The following is a 17,850-nucleotide window of genomic DNA, read 5'->3' on the forward strand; positions in this document are numbered from 1 at the left end:
ACCCGGGGCACCTACGCCAAAGGTGCGTAAAGTAACCGCTTAGCCATGAGGGTCCCGTCTTCCCGATTTCGAACAGACATTTAGCTTTTGAGTTATGGATGTTTTTGCATTTTTTCGACAAATTTTCTGCCGTTCAGAGCGCCGAAAGGAACCATTTCTACAACTAGGGTGGTCTAAACTATTTGTCTTACCTTAGTGTAAAAAATCATTTCCCAAACGTTGTCGGTGTGGTTTTGAAATGCTTTTAAAATGAAAATTATTTTATATTTACTAGTTTACAGTTAAGGACATTGAGCGCTTACGTTTCCTGTATTAGAATAGGAATCATTTGTGGCAACAAATATATGTGTATCACTTCTTTACAGTTAGCATCGTGATAGAATGGAGTTATGGCTGCAAAAGATATTAAAATAAAATTACGAAAGACGCACCTAAACTACCTCAAGAAATCTTATGAAGTTCCCGCTTTATGGCAGGGAAGTGTTAAAATAACAGGGCCAGAATCATTTTAGTTAATACTAGTATGTTAAAATCAAATATATATTTTATGGAGATAAGTATCTTCCTTGTGCTGTTTAAAACTTCCGGAAATTTTGAACCTATTAGAAAAAATCTTTTGTTCGGAAACTGGCAAAAACCAGGAAATATATTCGCCTGATGCTAATCTTATTTGATGTAACCTATACACAGTGTATTTCGCTAACAGGAAAAATACTTAAAGCAACAGATTTTAATCTTACTTTTTAGTTTTCTGATAAAATTCCTCTTTATTGTTTGTATGATCTTATTTACACATATTTGAAGTGCGTAAATTAGAGCAGCGGGATATATATTAAAGAATTTAGCATGTGAAACTTCCGTTCTTATTACTAAGGACTAGCAAAATACCCGCTCTTCGCACGGGGAGAATGAGTTTCATTTTGGACATAAAGGACACCAAAACTGTCACCAATGAACTGGGACCTCAAAAACTATGAATTCGACACTAGTATAGGTCATTTTCAATTATATTTACATGCCACCCTCCTCCTTTAGGAGTACTAGTGGGGGCTGAATTTGGATTTAAACGGAATAGGAAACGCCACTGTTCATCTCAGCAATTCCGAAAACTATGGATTTGACATTAATATAAGCTATTTTCAATCATATATATATATATATATATATATCCCCTTCCCCCTCTCCTAAGTTGCGTGCCTGAATTTGTATTTAAAAAGCATCGGAAGTGCAACTGTTTATCTCAGCGACCCCGAAAACTACGGATTCGACACTAATATCAGTCATTTTCAATATACATCCCCCTTCCTTTCTTCCTCCAAGTTGCACCTTCAAAGTGAAATGATAAAAACCATCCCAGGCCCGAACCTCATCTATGTTGAAAATTTTATCGAGATCAGTCTGGTGATTCAAGAGTTGTTAAGTTACAAATATAGTCACTTCCATTTTTATATAATTTGTTGCACTAGAAAACAAGTATTTGTTCACATATAAAATTTTGTACATGAAGTTTATATAAAAGTGTATATTAGAATATTAAATAATAGTAATTATATGTTTTAGTGCATGAGTATTAATGAAATTTGCTTGCTGCTCTCTCTTTTAAGAAGTAATTTAGTTAAAATTAACAAAATTTCACCAGATCAAAGAGCACATTAAGAACTCAGTTTCATTCAAGAGCCTACTTGTTGCAACAGAAACACTTCATGCTGGTAGATGTGTACGCAACTGTTAAAGTTCTGTAATTAATGCACAACCAGGAATAAACGACGACCAAAAAACCGCATAAAGGAAATGAGTGCAGACTATTAATTTTCAAGAATAATTACAACAGTTTTATATTCGAATGCTTCTTTTTTAAATATTCGCAATATTGAAATTTCTCGACTCACATTTTTCACGCGTTTGAAAAAAACTTCCATTACTAGTAAAATTAACCTAATACAAAGATTTTCGTTATTTTCCCAATTTTTCCGGAAAGAAACCGGAAAAAACGGTTTTCTACGAGCAGGTTTAAAATTTCCGGAAATTTTACAACACTAGGTGTGTGTACTAATGGTACTCGGTTTATGTGCGAGAAAAAAAAAGTGTTGTAACTCTTATTTGTGAGGTTAAACCGAACACTGCAACATTCATAGGGAAGTGTTAATGTCGATAACTTTGTCGGATGATTTTAAAAGTTTTGAATACTGCGGTGAAAATTGTGAACTTCATCAAGGCAAAGGCGTCGCAATCCCGCTTATTTGAAAAGCTGTGTGAGGAAACGGAAAGTATTTATAAGTCACTTCTTTTGCACACCGAGGTGCGTTGGCTATCAAGGAAAAAAGTACTGACAAGACTTTGAGAACTACTTGATGAACTCGCGACATTTTTGGACCAGAAAACCGAGTATGCGGAAAAGATGTGTGATGAGTCATTTCTGCTGAAGCTTACCTATTTGGCTGATATATATTCGAAATTAAATGAACTTAATCTCTACCAACAAGGCACGAAAGTAGCCGACATATTTGCAGTTCATGATAAAATTCGAAGTTTTATGAGGAAACTTGTTTTGTGGAAGAGTAACGTTGAAAACTACAATTATGACTTTCGAAACATTTCAAATCTTCGAGATCAAAAATGAAGTGAATTCAGACGACGTAAACAATAGAAGTGGATTGCAAACTGGTTTGTCAGTGGCATTTCAATTGGAATATCAGTGAAGGCCAATGAAGAATTAATCGATGTACCTCAAGATAGCTCACTTCATATGAATTTCAACCCCAATCAGCTGAAATTGTTTTGGCTGTCCGTTCAGCAAACCTGTCCACAACTTTCTACTGAAGCTTTGAAAGTGCTACTCCAGTTTAGTGTTTCCTATTTAATGTGAAGATGGGTTTTCAGCGATGGTGAGGATCAAGACTAAAACAGAAACAGACTCCAAGTGTTCTAATTGCTTGCGCCTGGAAGGAACTAGTATCAGCGTGGATATCAATGCAGTTATTAATAAATATCGAAAACAAGCACATGCATCGCATGCGCCTCATTATGAATAGTACAAAGATTTTGCTTTCCAATTACTTTTTGTATAACATGTATTTTTTTCTTTTTTAGTCTAGAAAATAATAAATTAGATATATGATTTACAAAATTTAATTGCTTTGAAATATACCACCATTACGCAGAATGTCAATGTGTATTTGAATAAGAGTAGGTGGGCCACAAAATACCTTTTATTATATAATGTGGGTCGCAGTAAAAAGTTTAAGAACAACTGTTTTATGGGAATACACCCATATTCACTGTTATTCAGAAACTACACTTATCTGCGATATTTTCATTACAAATTATATTTAGGATGATTATACAGTATGCAATCTTTCAGTTTTACGTTCTACGGATATGTCGTATAGGCTAAAGAAGATGGATGATTAATGAAAGTGAATAACTATGAAAGGAATTGGTAGAATAAAAATTTGGGAAGGAAAGAAAGAACCCCGAGATAACCCATGGATGGATATTGTCCACCACAAACTCTCCGAGTATAGCAGCGAACAACGCGGACGACAATGCCATAACATATTTAGTGTTATTTTTTTTCCAAAGATTGTTTATCTGCTTACATATTCTCTAAGACTTACATTCAATCCAACCTATAAATTTTTGTTTTCAATTTCCGTTAACAAAGACAATTAAAAAAAAAAAAAAAAAAAAAAAAAAAAACACTTATTTTCATCGGAACTGTAAATAGAGTTGTATCTAATTTCCAAATGTCTTTCATTTGGACTAGAAACAGGAATACTTTTAACGTCTCACTATTGTCAGCTGTAGGACTGCAAAACTGATAAAAGCTCCATAATTTCCCACGTAACATTCGGAATAGATTAATATTCTGTTTAAAGTCAGTAGTAACGGGACGAGGGCCTAAAAACCTACATGAGGTTTTAAAACGCATTACAAGCAGGGACTCTTCCCACTTGAAATTAACGCATTGTTTCACGAGACAATGAAAAGCTATCTGGATTATGGGTGACAACTCAAGATACTTTTCGATTGCATTCTCTATCTTGTTATTAGGTTCATTTTATACTGAACGTTAATGTTTACTTTTTATTTGTTGCAGATCGATCGAGTGGTGTTTTGCTTGTTTATGAATTCAGATATTGACATCTACCACAAACAGTGCCAACTTTTTTTCCCTGTTGATTAAGAATGAAATGACCTTTTCACTCTCATCTCATAAAAGAAACGGGCTGTGGAAAAATGCAACAGTGTACTACTATCTTGTATTTTTAGTAAACAATGCATACCTGTCATTCATCTCTTCAAAGCCTCTAATTTGATGTTTCTGTTCGAACATTTTCAACAATAGAAATATATTTCTATACTTTTAATGAAAGAAGTTTTATTATAAAGTAAAACACTATTGGAAGACGACGAAATTAAGCTTACGTTGATTTTGCGAGAAATCAGACTTTTCCACTTCAGTGGACAATGAGTGAGATTGATTTAGCGTATTTCCGAATCGGATTTAATAAGTTAAAAATCTACTATCTTCAATGCTGAGATTACTTCTAGTGAATGTAAATAAGACAAGATCATTGTGTGTTCTACACAGAATGATCAATGACTGATCAAACCAATGTAAGAAAGAGAGTGGGAAAAGTCACACCACTTACCTCACGTTCCAAGTTTGCAATTCTTTCAGCAATGGCCTTCAAAGTTAACTTCGGTGGAGAAACTAACGGTAAACTAGCTTGCTCTTCTTCCATTTTGGTCATCCAGTCCTTAAAATACAAAAATTATTGCATACATGCATTACATTGTAAAGCTTACTAGGAAATTAAAAATAAATAAATAAATAAAATCACAGTACTATTACGTATTTTTTATAAAAAAGAAAACATCTATTCAGAAACGTTATAATCTTTGTATTTGTCGTGTTCTAAACACAATTACCATATGAAACATCATATTTACGTAAACAATGTATGAAATTTTCAACATAAATATTTAAAAAAAAAACCAGCATATCCTTAGAATCCTAGTTAGAATTAAACCGAACAAGTGTTGAATTTTCTTTGGGTAGTTGAAGTCTTAAAGCCAAAGTATTAGAATTTCCTACATGCGACTCCCAGAATACGGATGGGAGGGAAGCAAGGTGGGGGCCAAAATTTCTTGAACAACATTGTACCTAATTCTAATTTTAAGAAATTGGCGTTAAACAAGAAATGATCTAGAAAATAGTAATAGTGAGCGCCCATTAGATAGCAGTAATGTATTTCGTTCACTTTACATAGAGGAATTAATTTGTTATTTATAAGATACATGGCCAATAATTATCTAACCAAATTATTTTTTCACTAGCATAATTTACACATACATTTTTTACAAAACTAGTTAATGAAAAGTACAACGTAAGCATCAATTTTAACCGTTAATAAAGAAGAAACTAAATTATTAATATTTATTTTACTTCACGCTATTGAAAAAAAGAAAAACATTAAAAGTACTTATACGTAGGTACATGCTAAAGTTTGAAAGTTTGTTTCACACATACGTACCATCGCTACTGTACGAGTGTGTCTGTGCATTCCTGAAGCAACAGTTTAACACAAGTAACATACCAGCAAACTATATACAATATTAGATTTACGATTTAGATTTCTGGGCTTTTGGCATCTATGACTATGTTAGCCCGTCACGTTTTGAAGGATGATGTCCCTCGGCGAGCACATTATTCGGGGAAAGGAAAGTGGCCTGGGACCTATATGTTAGGTACCACCCTGGTATTTGCCTGGTGTGAATGAGGAAAACCTCACTCAGGATGGCTGGGCCTGAAAAAGCTTTTCCCACTTTTTCGACCGAGTGCCCCCACCGAAAACCAAACCCGGAACTGCTCGCACTGAAAACGAGAGCGTTTGCGACTACGCTACGCGGAACCACCATACAATATTAGAATCTGTAAAAATATAAAGTATGACATTTGTCTAGCGTCTAGGACAATTGAAGAGCTATTCGAACAAAAGAAATTGCAAACGTCGGCATTAATTTTGAGAGGAAGGCATTGTTATGACCAGGGCCCGGATCTTATAGACAAGTCAACTTTTTTCTGTTACGAATAGGACAAGGCAAGTTCAAATAAAAACGTTATCCATCAACTCTAGGTTCTAAAAATATAGTTTTTAAGGGTCAACTTTTGGTCACTTTTTGAAGTTTTGAAATTTCAGGTCATTTTTAAAATATTTTAAGGTGACTTTTAGGTCACTTATGGTCTTTTTATTCTCCTTCTTCTTCATAAGGAAATCTTTAAATGAACACGGTTTACGGATGTGGAAAAGACGAAGTTGAATAATCTCTTTTCTTGCTTCCTGACTAGTGGGGTGGAAAAACTGCATTCTTAACAAGCTAATGAAAACTAAGCTGTAGCTGGTTAACGAAAGGTGGGGGTTGGTAGGTGGCCAAACAGATAGTTTTGTGTTATTGACCATAAAGGATGTGATCACGTGAATAACTAAAAATGGATTAGAAGGCGTACACAGATTTTAAACAGGTTTTTATCTATTATTCTCATATAGTGTACACTTGGGAACTTTTATTGTTTAAGAGTGCTTCTTAGTTTCAACTCGGGAGTGAACTGACGCTTTCAATACTTAGGACCTACAATGCCGTACAATGGACTGATCAATAGAAATAAATGATCAATGGAGTGCAACTAACTGAAACAAATTTTTTTGAATATGAGTAGAAATGTTAATTAAAAATCCAATGGATATTAAAAAAAATGTCAATGTTTAATGAAATAAACGTTTAAGAAAACACAAGTCTTAAAGTCAATTTTTGTGATTTTTAGGGTCATTTTACAGGAATTTTAATGTCATTTTATAGGTCACTTTTTAGAAAATTTTAGGTCAACAAGATCCGGGCCCTGGTTATGACTACACATAACCACTAAGTCAGCATAGTACAACTGGGAAGTAAGCCTTGGCCTTTAGAGACTGTTGTGCCATTGAGTTCATTCCCTGTTTTACAGACTATTTTGGTTGAGTTCAGTACAGACTAATTAGGCAAACACCAGACTAGATTGTGCCATTTTATTTGAGGGAAGCATTCCCACCAGAAATGAAACCGAGATTACGCGCAAATGAATACTCAATCATTAGTCATTCAGCCATAACGAAACAATGAAATCTACACGTCTCGCAATTATATCTTGTAGGTTAAAAGAGATGGATGATATGAAAATAAATGAGGTGCAAGAAGTGGGATGACAGAAAACACACATATACAATGTTGACAAATTTATATGGTCCAGAACCGATCTACAGATTCCTCGCAGCAGAGATGAGCGCTCTACTACTGACATGAGCGACCAGATCTGAAATGAAATGAAATCTTTAAGTTTTACGTCCTACGATTATGCCGGATAGGCTAAGGGAGACGGTGATGATGAGAAATGAATGAAATGGTGAAATGAAGAAAGTGGGAGGCAAAGGGAGAACCCCGAGGAAACCCACGCATACAGTGTTTGTCCATCACAAAGTTCACTTGGCGGGTGCTGGGATCGAACCCGGTATCCCAAGCACCAGAGGTGAACGCTCTACCACTGAGCCAGCGCGGCCCTTTGACCAGATCTGACCTAATCAGGCTAAACCGTTATATGGAACACCAGATTACAGTATCATTACTGTTATATAGAATATTTACAACAGCTACTGACTTGTTTTTGAATTAAGCAGTAATTAATGCAATATAATAATCATGTTTACTTCGAAAATACGATGTATTCAAACAGCAGGAATCTAACTAAATAAAAAAAATCTTACCTTTGTTTCCACAATTTTAGTTTCCAATGTTTCCAGTTCTACCGGAGTAAACATCTGATCATCACCAGTCAAATTCTTTGCCTGAACAAGGAAGTTCTCACTAGCGTTTAACATATGTCGAAGAGCAGCTAAGGCTTCTGGACGTTCCTTGTGTTCTCGGACTCGTGAGAACCATTCTCTTGTCAATTCTCTCAGTTCGTTTAATTTTTGTTCAAAGACGTCAGTTTCGGCAGTTATCCCATCTTCATAAAGCCAATCTGAAACCTATCGAAAAACAGACCATAACGAAGATTAACAAAAAAAATCTGTTCGGACAAAAGATTGTAATTACATGATAGAACCCATTTTCAAAGCATTTTTAACATTGATAAATTTATATTGAGTCGAATATAGCCTATATTTTAATTATTTAAAAGTTCCTAATTTTTCAAACTTGCTATTCATAGTTCTTACGACAAGTTCTTAAAGTACATATCACCGGAGAAAAAAAGTATTCTGAACTTTTATTTTAAGTGTACTAAGGTTGGCATTTGTTTATACATTGAATGCAGATAACAGAAAATGGTTGAAATACATTTATTGATGGTGTTCCATTATGGTGGGGAATATTTATAAAAAATTTCAAAGTTTTAATGCTCGTAGTTTCGAAGATCTGGAGGAAGAAACACAAATAGAAGCCTCATTGTTTTATCTTTTAGAGGGTTACACTTCGCAAAACCTGTTGGAAGGTATGGAATGAGGCCACGGGCTTGCAAGGTTTTGATATAATGACACATACCCTTATTACTATATTCCACATCCATCTAGTGTAAACAGTTCATGTAATGAATATAGATTCTAATGGATTGAGTGAAATCTAGATGGATGTGGAATATTTGGAATCACGATTTGTAATAGATATTGATCGATTTTGTTTATACAAGATGGCTATAAAGAGTAGGAATATTAAATCACTAGAGATTGAAGATATATTGATCGGAAAAGATTATGTACTGAAGATATAGTATGTTTTTTTTTATTAGAGTAATATTGAGACATATTCCATGTTAGTGTAATTGTGGAATATTATTAAGATAATTAACTGAGTTGCGGTTGGTACAGATTAAGAATAAAGGTATAGAATAATTCAATAGCAGTCGAGTGTATATTTTCCAATAGTTTTAACAAAACCCCGTCTTCTACGCAGCCTACGGTGCATTTATGCGAAATTTCAGTTCTACTATTAATAATTTCGAAGATCTTTTGATGAGTAAATTACTGGATTTAGTCTTTTATATATATATATAGATTATTTAATGCTACACTCTTAACTCAGCTTTTGCATTTTCTTTTTATAAACATATTTTAATGCACCCTTTTGAACTCTGCGAAGACATTCGTAACTGACAGATACTATTCTTGTACTTTAAATGAATGAGACAAATACTTATTCTCTTCATTCCTGTTACGCATTCTTTATTGTTGGCTATACCACTTTGATATATTGAATGAATTTAATTATTCATATATCTTGAGATAAAGTCGTGAGCATTGTTGACCAACGAATACATGGAGGTGCGGTTGATGTTGCCATGAATTCCAAGTTTGTGGCGACTTCAAATAACTTCCTGTTAAATCAGTAGATGGTGAACAATCGTTTTCAGGCCTCAAACTGATCTTAACGGAGAGACTATATAATCTGCATGTGTACAATCTAAGAAAATGTTTTTCGATATGTTCTGGTATTGATACTTTCAAAGTTTTGATACTTTTATTAGTGTTATTTACAATTCTTAATGTAGATTAACAGATTTAATGTGAGCTTTTGGCATATTAATCTCATAAAATTCACTGTCGTTTCGTTCTCACGATAGTCAATTGCCGCTGTCTGCTCTTCTTTAACCCTAAAAACCCTTTTCCACCACTGATTATTTTCAATATGATGACCCTGGTGATGAACAATTGAATGGTATCGGAGCTTTCATTGAAGGAGGCTTCCATTCAGTCCAGTCTGATCCAGTTTAACCCATTCAACCTTGCATATTTTCCAGAGTTCAACTGTTACCATTTTAATAGGCCAAAGGTCATTATAAGCGTTACCTAGCGGGTGATAAATGGCGTTACGTCATCACCCTAGATGAGGTGTAGGTTCATCTGACCAGGTTACTGCAAATGCGTTCAATACACTACCGTTTTATCGATGGAAAGGAGGACGCAGAGTGGATTATTTACACATAGAAGGAAAGTTTTCCCAAAGGAATTCTGGTAGTGGTACTACGGGGAAACTTCTTATACACAGAGTGGCATCTAATATGAAGATAAATACTGCTTACTATATACCATATACTGCCAACTTCCCCTTACTTTGTATGACTATGAACCGTCAGAGTCCACATCCACCATGATACAACCAGTATATCGCCTGAACACCGGTGGCCAATGTGGCTCGTATGTAACAAGTGACAGGAATTAAGGCTATCTCACTTGGACACGTTTGTGTTAACTTGCCAGATGTATCATCCATTGACTTTTCTGCCTTTGGTCCATTAAAACGGAACGTGACAAAACGTCGAGCCACAACACTTACGGAACTCTGGAAAGGATGCACGGATAAATGAGCTAAACTAAGTCAAAGTGTGCTCTGCTGAATGAAAATCTCTTTCAATGGAAGCTTCGATTTCCTGCAATTATTTATGGCCAAAGACCATCATACTAAATATAGTCGGTGATGGAAAAGGAGTATTACAGTCTAGGCCAGCGTTTCCCAACCGGTGTGCCGCGAATGGACCGCTGGTGTGCCGCGAGGAAATCTAAACAAAATTATTAACTCTATAGCAACCAAATTGCAAGACAGGAAAAAAAAATTGTCTTTCACATTACTATGAATTTATGTACTATGTTACGTTTCAACTGAGAGTCATACTAACACAGAGAAATGGAAGCACTTGTACGGTGCGCGTCAAGTGAACGTTCGTAGAACACTCATTCGCACGTGAATGACAGAACAACACTTTGTTCAACAGCTGTGTTTTGACTTCGACGCATTGCAAGTTGTATGATTGCAATAATATGCACCGGTTTTGGTTAAAACAGCAAAGTTAAAAGTACAAGACATTTGTTTGTTCGTTCGTTATTTAGAGATCTTCGTTCTTAGTGAAAGGTTGGATACAGTTTTCGAAAAAGAAAGCGTATTTTTAACAATCTGAGTCCTATATTTCATTGCAATTGTTTTCTATTTAAAAATTAGAATAAAAAATAAGCATAATGAGTTAGCATAGGGGAAAACCAGTGATCATAGCTTTTATCTCTGTGAGAAGGAGATCAGTAGTCACAGGAGAAAAAATACCATGGTATTTTATATTTGCAAATAATAATAACAATAATATCTATGAGTGTGCCGCGAGAATTCAAGTTACACACGTAGTGTGCCGCAAGTTGAAAAAGGTTGGGAAACGCTGGTCTAGGCAGATGCATTTCACTACTATAAGAATGAAATACCTTTTGGTTTCATTCTAGCAATGTAAACTGCCATTATTTAAACTTATTTTCTGATTTTGCTTGCCTCTTTTGGTGTTTTGTTTTGCCACAACTGCCGTCCTGATTATTTCAAAGAAATCCCATGAGATATTAAGAGAATTATTTATAACTTGGCTACATAAAACTTTCTGGATAAAATTTCTGTTAATTCTTTGTACTCCAATAAAGAGAGAAATATACACACATACTTCTGAACAAGCTTTCTGTATAGCATCTGCTTCTTCATCCAAAATTGCTGATCTAAATTCTTCTACTCCCATCTTCTCTTGAACTTCTAAAACGAAGCTTTCAAGTCCATTCATTGCTGCTTCTCGCCTGTGCCTTTGTCTGTCAAATTCATTAAGCGCTTCGATCCTAAAAACAGAAGACAAGAGCACAATTAACTAAACATACGACATAAAAGGCAGAAAAGGATATACTTCGTTCTTAAAGGAATAGTGTCAAAATTGTTCGATCTTCTCTATTAATGTTATATTATATACCACAATTATATTATATGGTATTTATACTGCTTTGAGTAGGCACAATATACAAGGTAACCAAAAGTTTCTGCCGTTCTAGAGCAGTGGTAAAGAGCAACACAAGAACGGTACGTATCTTTAAGCTTCGAAGTAATCTCCATCAGCATCCAACATCTTTTGCAAACGTTTCTGCACCTGCACAATACCCTGGTGATAAAACTCGGCGGTCATGGATGCAAAAAAGTCCTTGAATTGTTCCGCAGGCCTCCCTCATTTGCGAAGGATCTTCCACAGAGGTGGTTGTCGAGAGAATGAAACAAGTGGTAATCTGTTGGCACAAGGTCCGATGAATATGGCGCATGGCAGTGTCTCCCACTCAAGTTGCTGAAGGATCTCCCATTTCCTCTTTGCCACATGTGGCTTAGCATTGTCTAGCAGAAATAGCACACCCTTGCGAGTCACAAACGCCGGTTCTTTCTGCTGCAATGCACGATACATCTTTTAACTGCTGAGAGTAGAAGTCAGCAGTGACGAGGTAGGAGCAGCTCGTAATGCATCACTTGCCAACAATTCCACCATACAGAGAACATAAACTTTCGTAGGTGCAGAGGTGGACTTTGAGGTGTGAGAAACACGGTCACGTGGCGACAACAATACCTGGTACGCTTGGAATTGTCATAGAGGACCCACTTTTCGTTACCAGTGAGCAAGCAATCAAAGATGGGTGTGTTCAGGTGCCGAATGAACAAGGAGAAACAGCTGTCACTCGCTATTCCTTTTTGGCTGTCGACAATGTGTGGGATACCCACTCGCTTACCTTGTATGACTTCCCTATCCCATGCAGGTGCAGTCTGACTGTTTCAGCAGAAACATGGAACCTTTCTGCAAATTCATCACACGTTAGATTACTGACGTCCTCAATGGCTGCCTTCAGGACCTCGGCATTCAACGCATGTGGTCGCTGTGTGATATCATCCAAAAGACTCACATTTCCCGAATGAAATTTCTGTAGCCAATGCCTGCCAGTGCGTTCGTTCACGGCATTCTTCCGAAATACCTGGCATATGGGGCGACTTGATGCGACAGCTGACAAGCCCAGTTTAAAGTCATACAGCAAACACAAACACACATGAACAAGCTGCTTCGATATCTCAATTTCTCTTTGACACTGGAAAAACTATGCCTGCTGTATGTGCGCAACGTGCGTTTATTACTGAAGGTCGATGATCAAACTAACTCCTGATTGCTTGGCAAGCACATGCATCATTTCGTTTGTTCTCTGTGAGTGCATGATTAATGGGTCGTCAAAAACTGCAAGAAACTTACTGGTACCTTGTAATAAAGGGGGAGAGGAGGAGAAAGAGAAGAGTAATATGTGGACAGAAGAAAAACAGTACCTAGAGTGTAGGTGAATGTATGAGAGCGCGAAAAGAAAAACCAAAGTGCAATTACTCTTTTCACAGACACGATTTAACCAAAAGAGAACAAGGTAACCGAAAATAGAGTAACCACAAGGTGCTGCACGATCATTCTCAGTGTTACTACTTCATACATATTTCATGTTGCAAACTACTCGAGTTTTCATTTTTGATAACCTTTCATACATAAAATATGTAAATATATAAGACAAAGGGCGACTGTATCTGAGGAAAGTCACAGGCTTCACATTTTCTAGACTTTGGCATATACTTGTACAGGGAGTGAGTACCACGCTTCAACTACCTTCTTTACCCTTCTGATTTCCTCAGATGCCCGTTTTACAGAGGCTGAGTGAACCCCTAAGTTACATTGGAACTAAGGAAGAGCGAAAGATTTAAAATATGATTACAATTTATTCATGTATATATATATATGTATACGGATATATAAAAATCAGAATTACTTTAGAAGCACACAATGATTTTCGTTATCAGATCCAGTCTACTTAGAATCACTAGTTCTTATGTATGAACACTGAAGTGTTCATGTACACTCATGTCCCAAATTATTGTCACATGTCTATAAAGATGTTGTAGGAATATAATTTGATAACGAATTTTCCCGGTATTTCTTATAGTGTTAATATGTGTATACTCAAAGACATATATGTGGCAAATTTCATGCCAAAAGAGCAGTAAATAAGAACAATAAAACTAAAATAAAACTTTCTTGTCCATTCAGCAACATTTTGATTTACTCATTCTAATGTTCGTACTTATAATTCTTTTCCTATGAAATTTACTACAAATATACATTTCCCGATTATACACAGTATCAATATTAAAAGTACTCTGCAAAATCACTATTAAATTATATTCTTACAAGAAGACAGTTATAGATATGCAACAATCATTTTGTACATGAGTGCACCTCATCATTAATGGAAACCATGTACAAGTCATCACGGTAACGATATTCTACGGTTACAGTGGCTTTTAATTTATTCATTTTTTAATTTTTAAAATAGAGAACTGGACCCTGCTATATTACACAGATTATTAGAAAATAATTGAGAAGATGCTTACGACTACAATTTTGATCTATTCATCAAATTAACCAATCTCAGACCACCGGAGGTTACACATTAACTCAACACAACGCCTCACACAACTTTCATCATCAGTTACAGCTTCAAAAACTTGATGTGAAAATGTTTGTGCCACATCAGAGAATATATGTTTAGAAATCTTGTAAGGATCAGAGTTAACAGGACACGAACAGTCTTAAACAGTTTGAAGGAAAAATATTTGAACCTACAATTGTGGTTATAAGACACGCTCCTTAACTGTTATTGTTCAGCTTGTAAAAGTAAAGATTGAATCAGATAACAGGCCTCGGATGAACTAATATACAGTGGCTTCGGCTTGTGCAGTCCACAAGAGCACGTGAACCACCAAATATCGTGTACTGTTTGTTGCTACTTAATATATTTAATAATATTTATAATACTATTACACTATGTGGTCAAAAGTATCCGGACACCCTCAAAAACATACGTTTTTCATACTAGGTGCATTGTGCTGCCACCTCCTGCCAGGTACTTATTATCAGCGACCTCAGTAGTCATTAGACATCGTGAGAAAGCAGAATGGGGGTGCTGCGCGGAACTCACGGACTTCGAACGTGGATGTCACTTGTATCAGAAGTCTGTACGCAAAATTTTCACACTCCTAAACATCCCTAGGTCCACTGTGTCTGATGTGATTGTGAAGGGACACGTACAGCACAAAAGCCTACAGGCCGACCTCGTTTGTTAACTGACAGAGACCGCTGACAGTTGAAGAGGGTCGTAAAGTGTGATAGGCAGACATCTATCCAGACCATCACACAGGAATTCCAAACTGCATCTGGATAGTACTATGACAGTTAGGCGTCAGGTGAGAAAACTTGGATTTCATGGTCGAGCGGCTGCTCATAAGTTACATATCCAGCAGATAAATGCCACACGACGACTCACTTGGTGTAAGGAGCGTAAACATTGGACGATTGAACAGTGGAAAAACGTTGTGTGGAGTGATGAATCACGGTACACAATGTGGCGATCCGATGGCAGGGTGTGGGTATGGCGAATGCCCGGTGAACGTCATCTGTCAGCGTGTGCAGTGCCAACAATAAAATTCGGAGGTGGTGGTGTTATGATGTGGTCGTGTTTTTCTTGGAGGGGGCTTGCACCCCTTGTTGTTTTGCGTGGCACTCTCACAGCGCAGGCCTACATTCATGTTTCAAGCACCTTCTTGCTTCTCACTGCTGAAGAGCAATTCGGGGATGGCGATTGCATCTTTCAACACGATCGAGCACCTGTTCATACTGCACGGCCTGTGTATGCGGTTACACGACCATAACATCCCTGTAATGGACTGGCCTGCACAGAGTCCTGACTTCAATCCTATAGAACACCTTTGGAATGTTTTGGAACGCCGACTTCGTGCCAGGCCTCACCGACCTACATCAGGGTGTCTACTAAAATACCAAAATGAAATTTCGTGACTTTTTCGTGACCTTTTCTATACCAAACCATAAAACTTTTCCAGTCATTACAGTTAGTAATTAATTACGCAAGTAGCTTCAAGGTCACGACTCAAACATGGCTGTTTTTCCATTTTATTGTTTACTGCAATAACCATCAGTAAATTTCAAATCTGTAATCAAAACTAATGAATATTGTATAGATGTAGATTTAGGTCCTAAGTTCAGGCCCCGGAACGAGCATGTGGTGAAAGTTGTACATGTGTGAAATTTTAGCACAAGGTGAAGAAATACCTATATTTTGTGTGAACCAAATTTGGTTTTGGGTATTTGAACCTAAGGGCCAAAATAAAACTTCTAGTATGTAGTAAAATTTTCAGTAGTAATGAATCTGCAAGGGATTAATACATTCTTCAAATGGCTATTTCAGGTTAATGAACCACGGAAATCACCCAGAAGAGCCTTGGAAGGTGATCGCGTAATCAGTGACCATTTGAAATATGACAGTGTGGCTGTACATGAATTCTTAGCAGTGTTCTTGGCAAACTTAAAAACGGAGCTACCATTCCTTAAACATGTCATATTTCAGTGATGGTTCTGGGTTTCAATACAAAAATTGTAAAAATTTCAAGAACATTTGTATGCACAAATCAGATTTTGGTCGTATATGTAAGTGGCATTTCTTTGCCACTTACTCGTGCGAGTTTACAGAGTACAACTGCGAACTAAATATTAAATGCACAGCAATTTCACAAAGAAGCTGTGGACAAAATCACATCTATTACATATATTGTACCAAATGAAGATGTTCAGCAACATCGTACAACTCAAGAAATAGGTTTATCCCTGTGTAAACAATACCTGAAACAAGAAATAATCATGCTTTCATTCCTGATAGTGAAATAAGTTTTAAAATTGGACTAATTTCCTCTACATCAATGGAAAAGCTACAGAGTGTTTGCGTAGATAACACAAGCACAAACAAAAGACATCAGAAGTAAGTCTTGGATCCAGGAAAATTTATAGCGTGTGTCTATCATTGTATATGGTGGATTGGGATGGTGCTGGAATATTTTGAGGGATATCAGGACTACAACACAAAGTTCTTACACCCTGCAGGGCCCGAATCTACTTTTCACTGGTCTCGAAGCGACGATATCGTATGGATGCCAGCTGGTAACATTCTTATTGATGCAATAGATCACATTTCTATCACGGCTAGTGGAAGATCACATAGTGTGTCACATGAGACTGTTAATAAAATTAACGATTTGTTCAAGAATTTCAGTAAACATTGATACATTACGTAATACTGATTTTAGTAGATAAGGCAACTATTATTTTTTGCTATAATTACAGGCAGGGGCACCTAAAGAAAATTTTCTAGGGGGTGCCATTGCATGGTTGGTATATTGCTTCTGGTATTTAATATATGTGGTTTGCTATATTACATATACATTTTCGTAAGTCAGGGGGCCCTGCCCTCCCCCCCTCCTTTCGGGTGCCCATGATTGTAGACATGTGGTGAAAGTTGTTTATGTGTGAAATTTAACACAAGGTGAAAAAATACCTATATTTTGTGTGAACCAAATTTGGTTTTGGTTATTTGAACCTAAGGCCCCCAAAAATCTGACTGTGTCTTTTGCCTCTTAACGAGCTTCTGAAATAATGATATAGGCTATTAGATACTGTATAACTTTATTACAACTATTCCACACAGTAGCCTACAATCATGGGGACCCGAAATGAGGGGGGGGGAGGGCAGGGCCCCCTGGCTTACGAAAATATATATGTAATATAGCAAACCACATATATTAAATGCCAGAAGCAATATTCCAACCATGCAATGGCACCCCCTAAAAAATTTTCTTTAGGTGCCCCTGCCTGCAATTATGGCAAAAAATAACAGTTGCCTTATCTACTAAAATCAGTATTACGTAATGTATCAATGTTTACTGAAATTCTTGAACAAATCGTTAATTTTATTAACAGTCTCATGTGACACACTATGTGATCTTCCACTAGCCGTGATAGAAATGTGATCTATTGCATCAATAAGAATGTTACCAGCTGGCATCCATACGATATCGTCGCTTCGAGACCAGTGAAAAGTAGATTCGGGCCCT

The 17,850-nt window shown here is 36.4% G+C and overlaps 2 protein-coding genes across 5 annotated transcripts in view; one reads left to right on the forward strand and one right to left on the reverse strand.

The window, feature by feature from the left end:
* Positions 1 to 4,373, forward strand: part of LOC145695201 (ADP-ribose glycohydrolase MACROD2-like) — a 40,167-nt gene extending 35,794 nt beyond the window's left edge. The window contains exon 8 of the mRNA XM_081772186.1: positions 4,100 to 4,373. Coding sequence (XP_081628312.1) covers positions 4,100 to 4,186 — 87 coding nt within the window. The 3' untranslated portion in view covers positions 4,187 to 4,373. The remainder of the gene's footprint in view (positions 1 to 4,099) is intronic.
* The window catches only part of Grp170 (hypoxia up-regulated Grp170 co-chaperone protein), a 181,522-nt gene that overhangs the window by 89,457 nt on the left and 74,215 nt on the right, over positions 1 to 17,850 (reverse strand). For all 4 annotated transcript variants that reach the window (XM_081772184.1, XM_081772182.1, XM_081772185.1 and 1 more), the window contains exons 12-14: positions 11,507 to 11,672; positions 7,803 to 8,066; positions 4,656 to 4,763 (exon numbers count right to left, since the gene is read on the reverse strand). In XM_081772184.1, coding sequence (XP_081628310.1) covers positions 4,656 to 4,763; positions 7,803 to 8,066; positions 11,507 to 11,672 — 538 coding nt within the window. The remainder of the gene's footprint in view (positions 1 to 4,655; positions 4,764 to 7,802; positions 8,067 to 11,506; positions 11,673 to 17,850) is intronic.

This window comes from Thermobia domestica, chromosome 9 (assembly GCF_964235325.1).
Source record: "Thermobia domestica chromosome 9, izTheDome1.hap1.1, whole genome shotgun sequence".
Lineage (NCBI taxonomy): Eukaryota > Metazoa > Arthropoda > Insecta > Zygentoma > Lepismatidae > Thermobia > Thermobia domestica.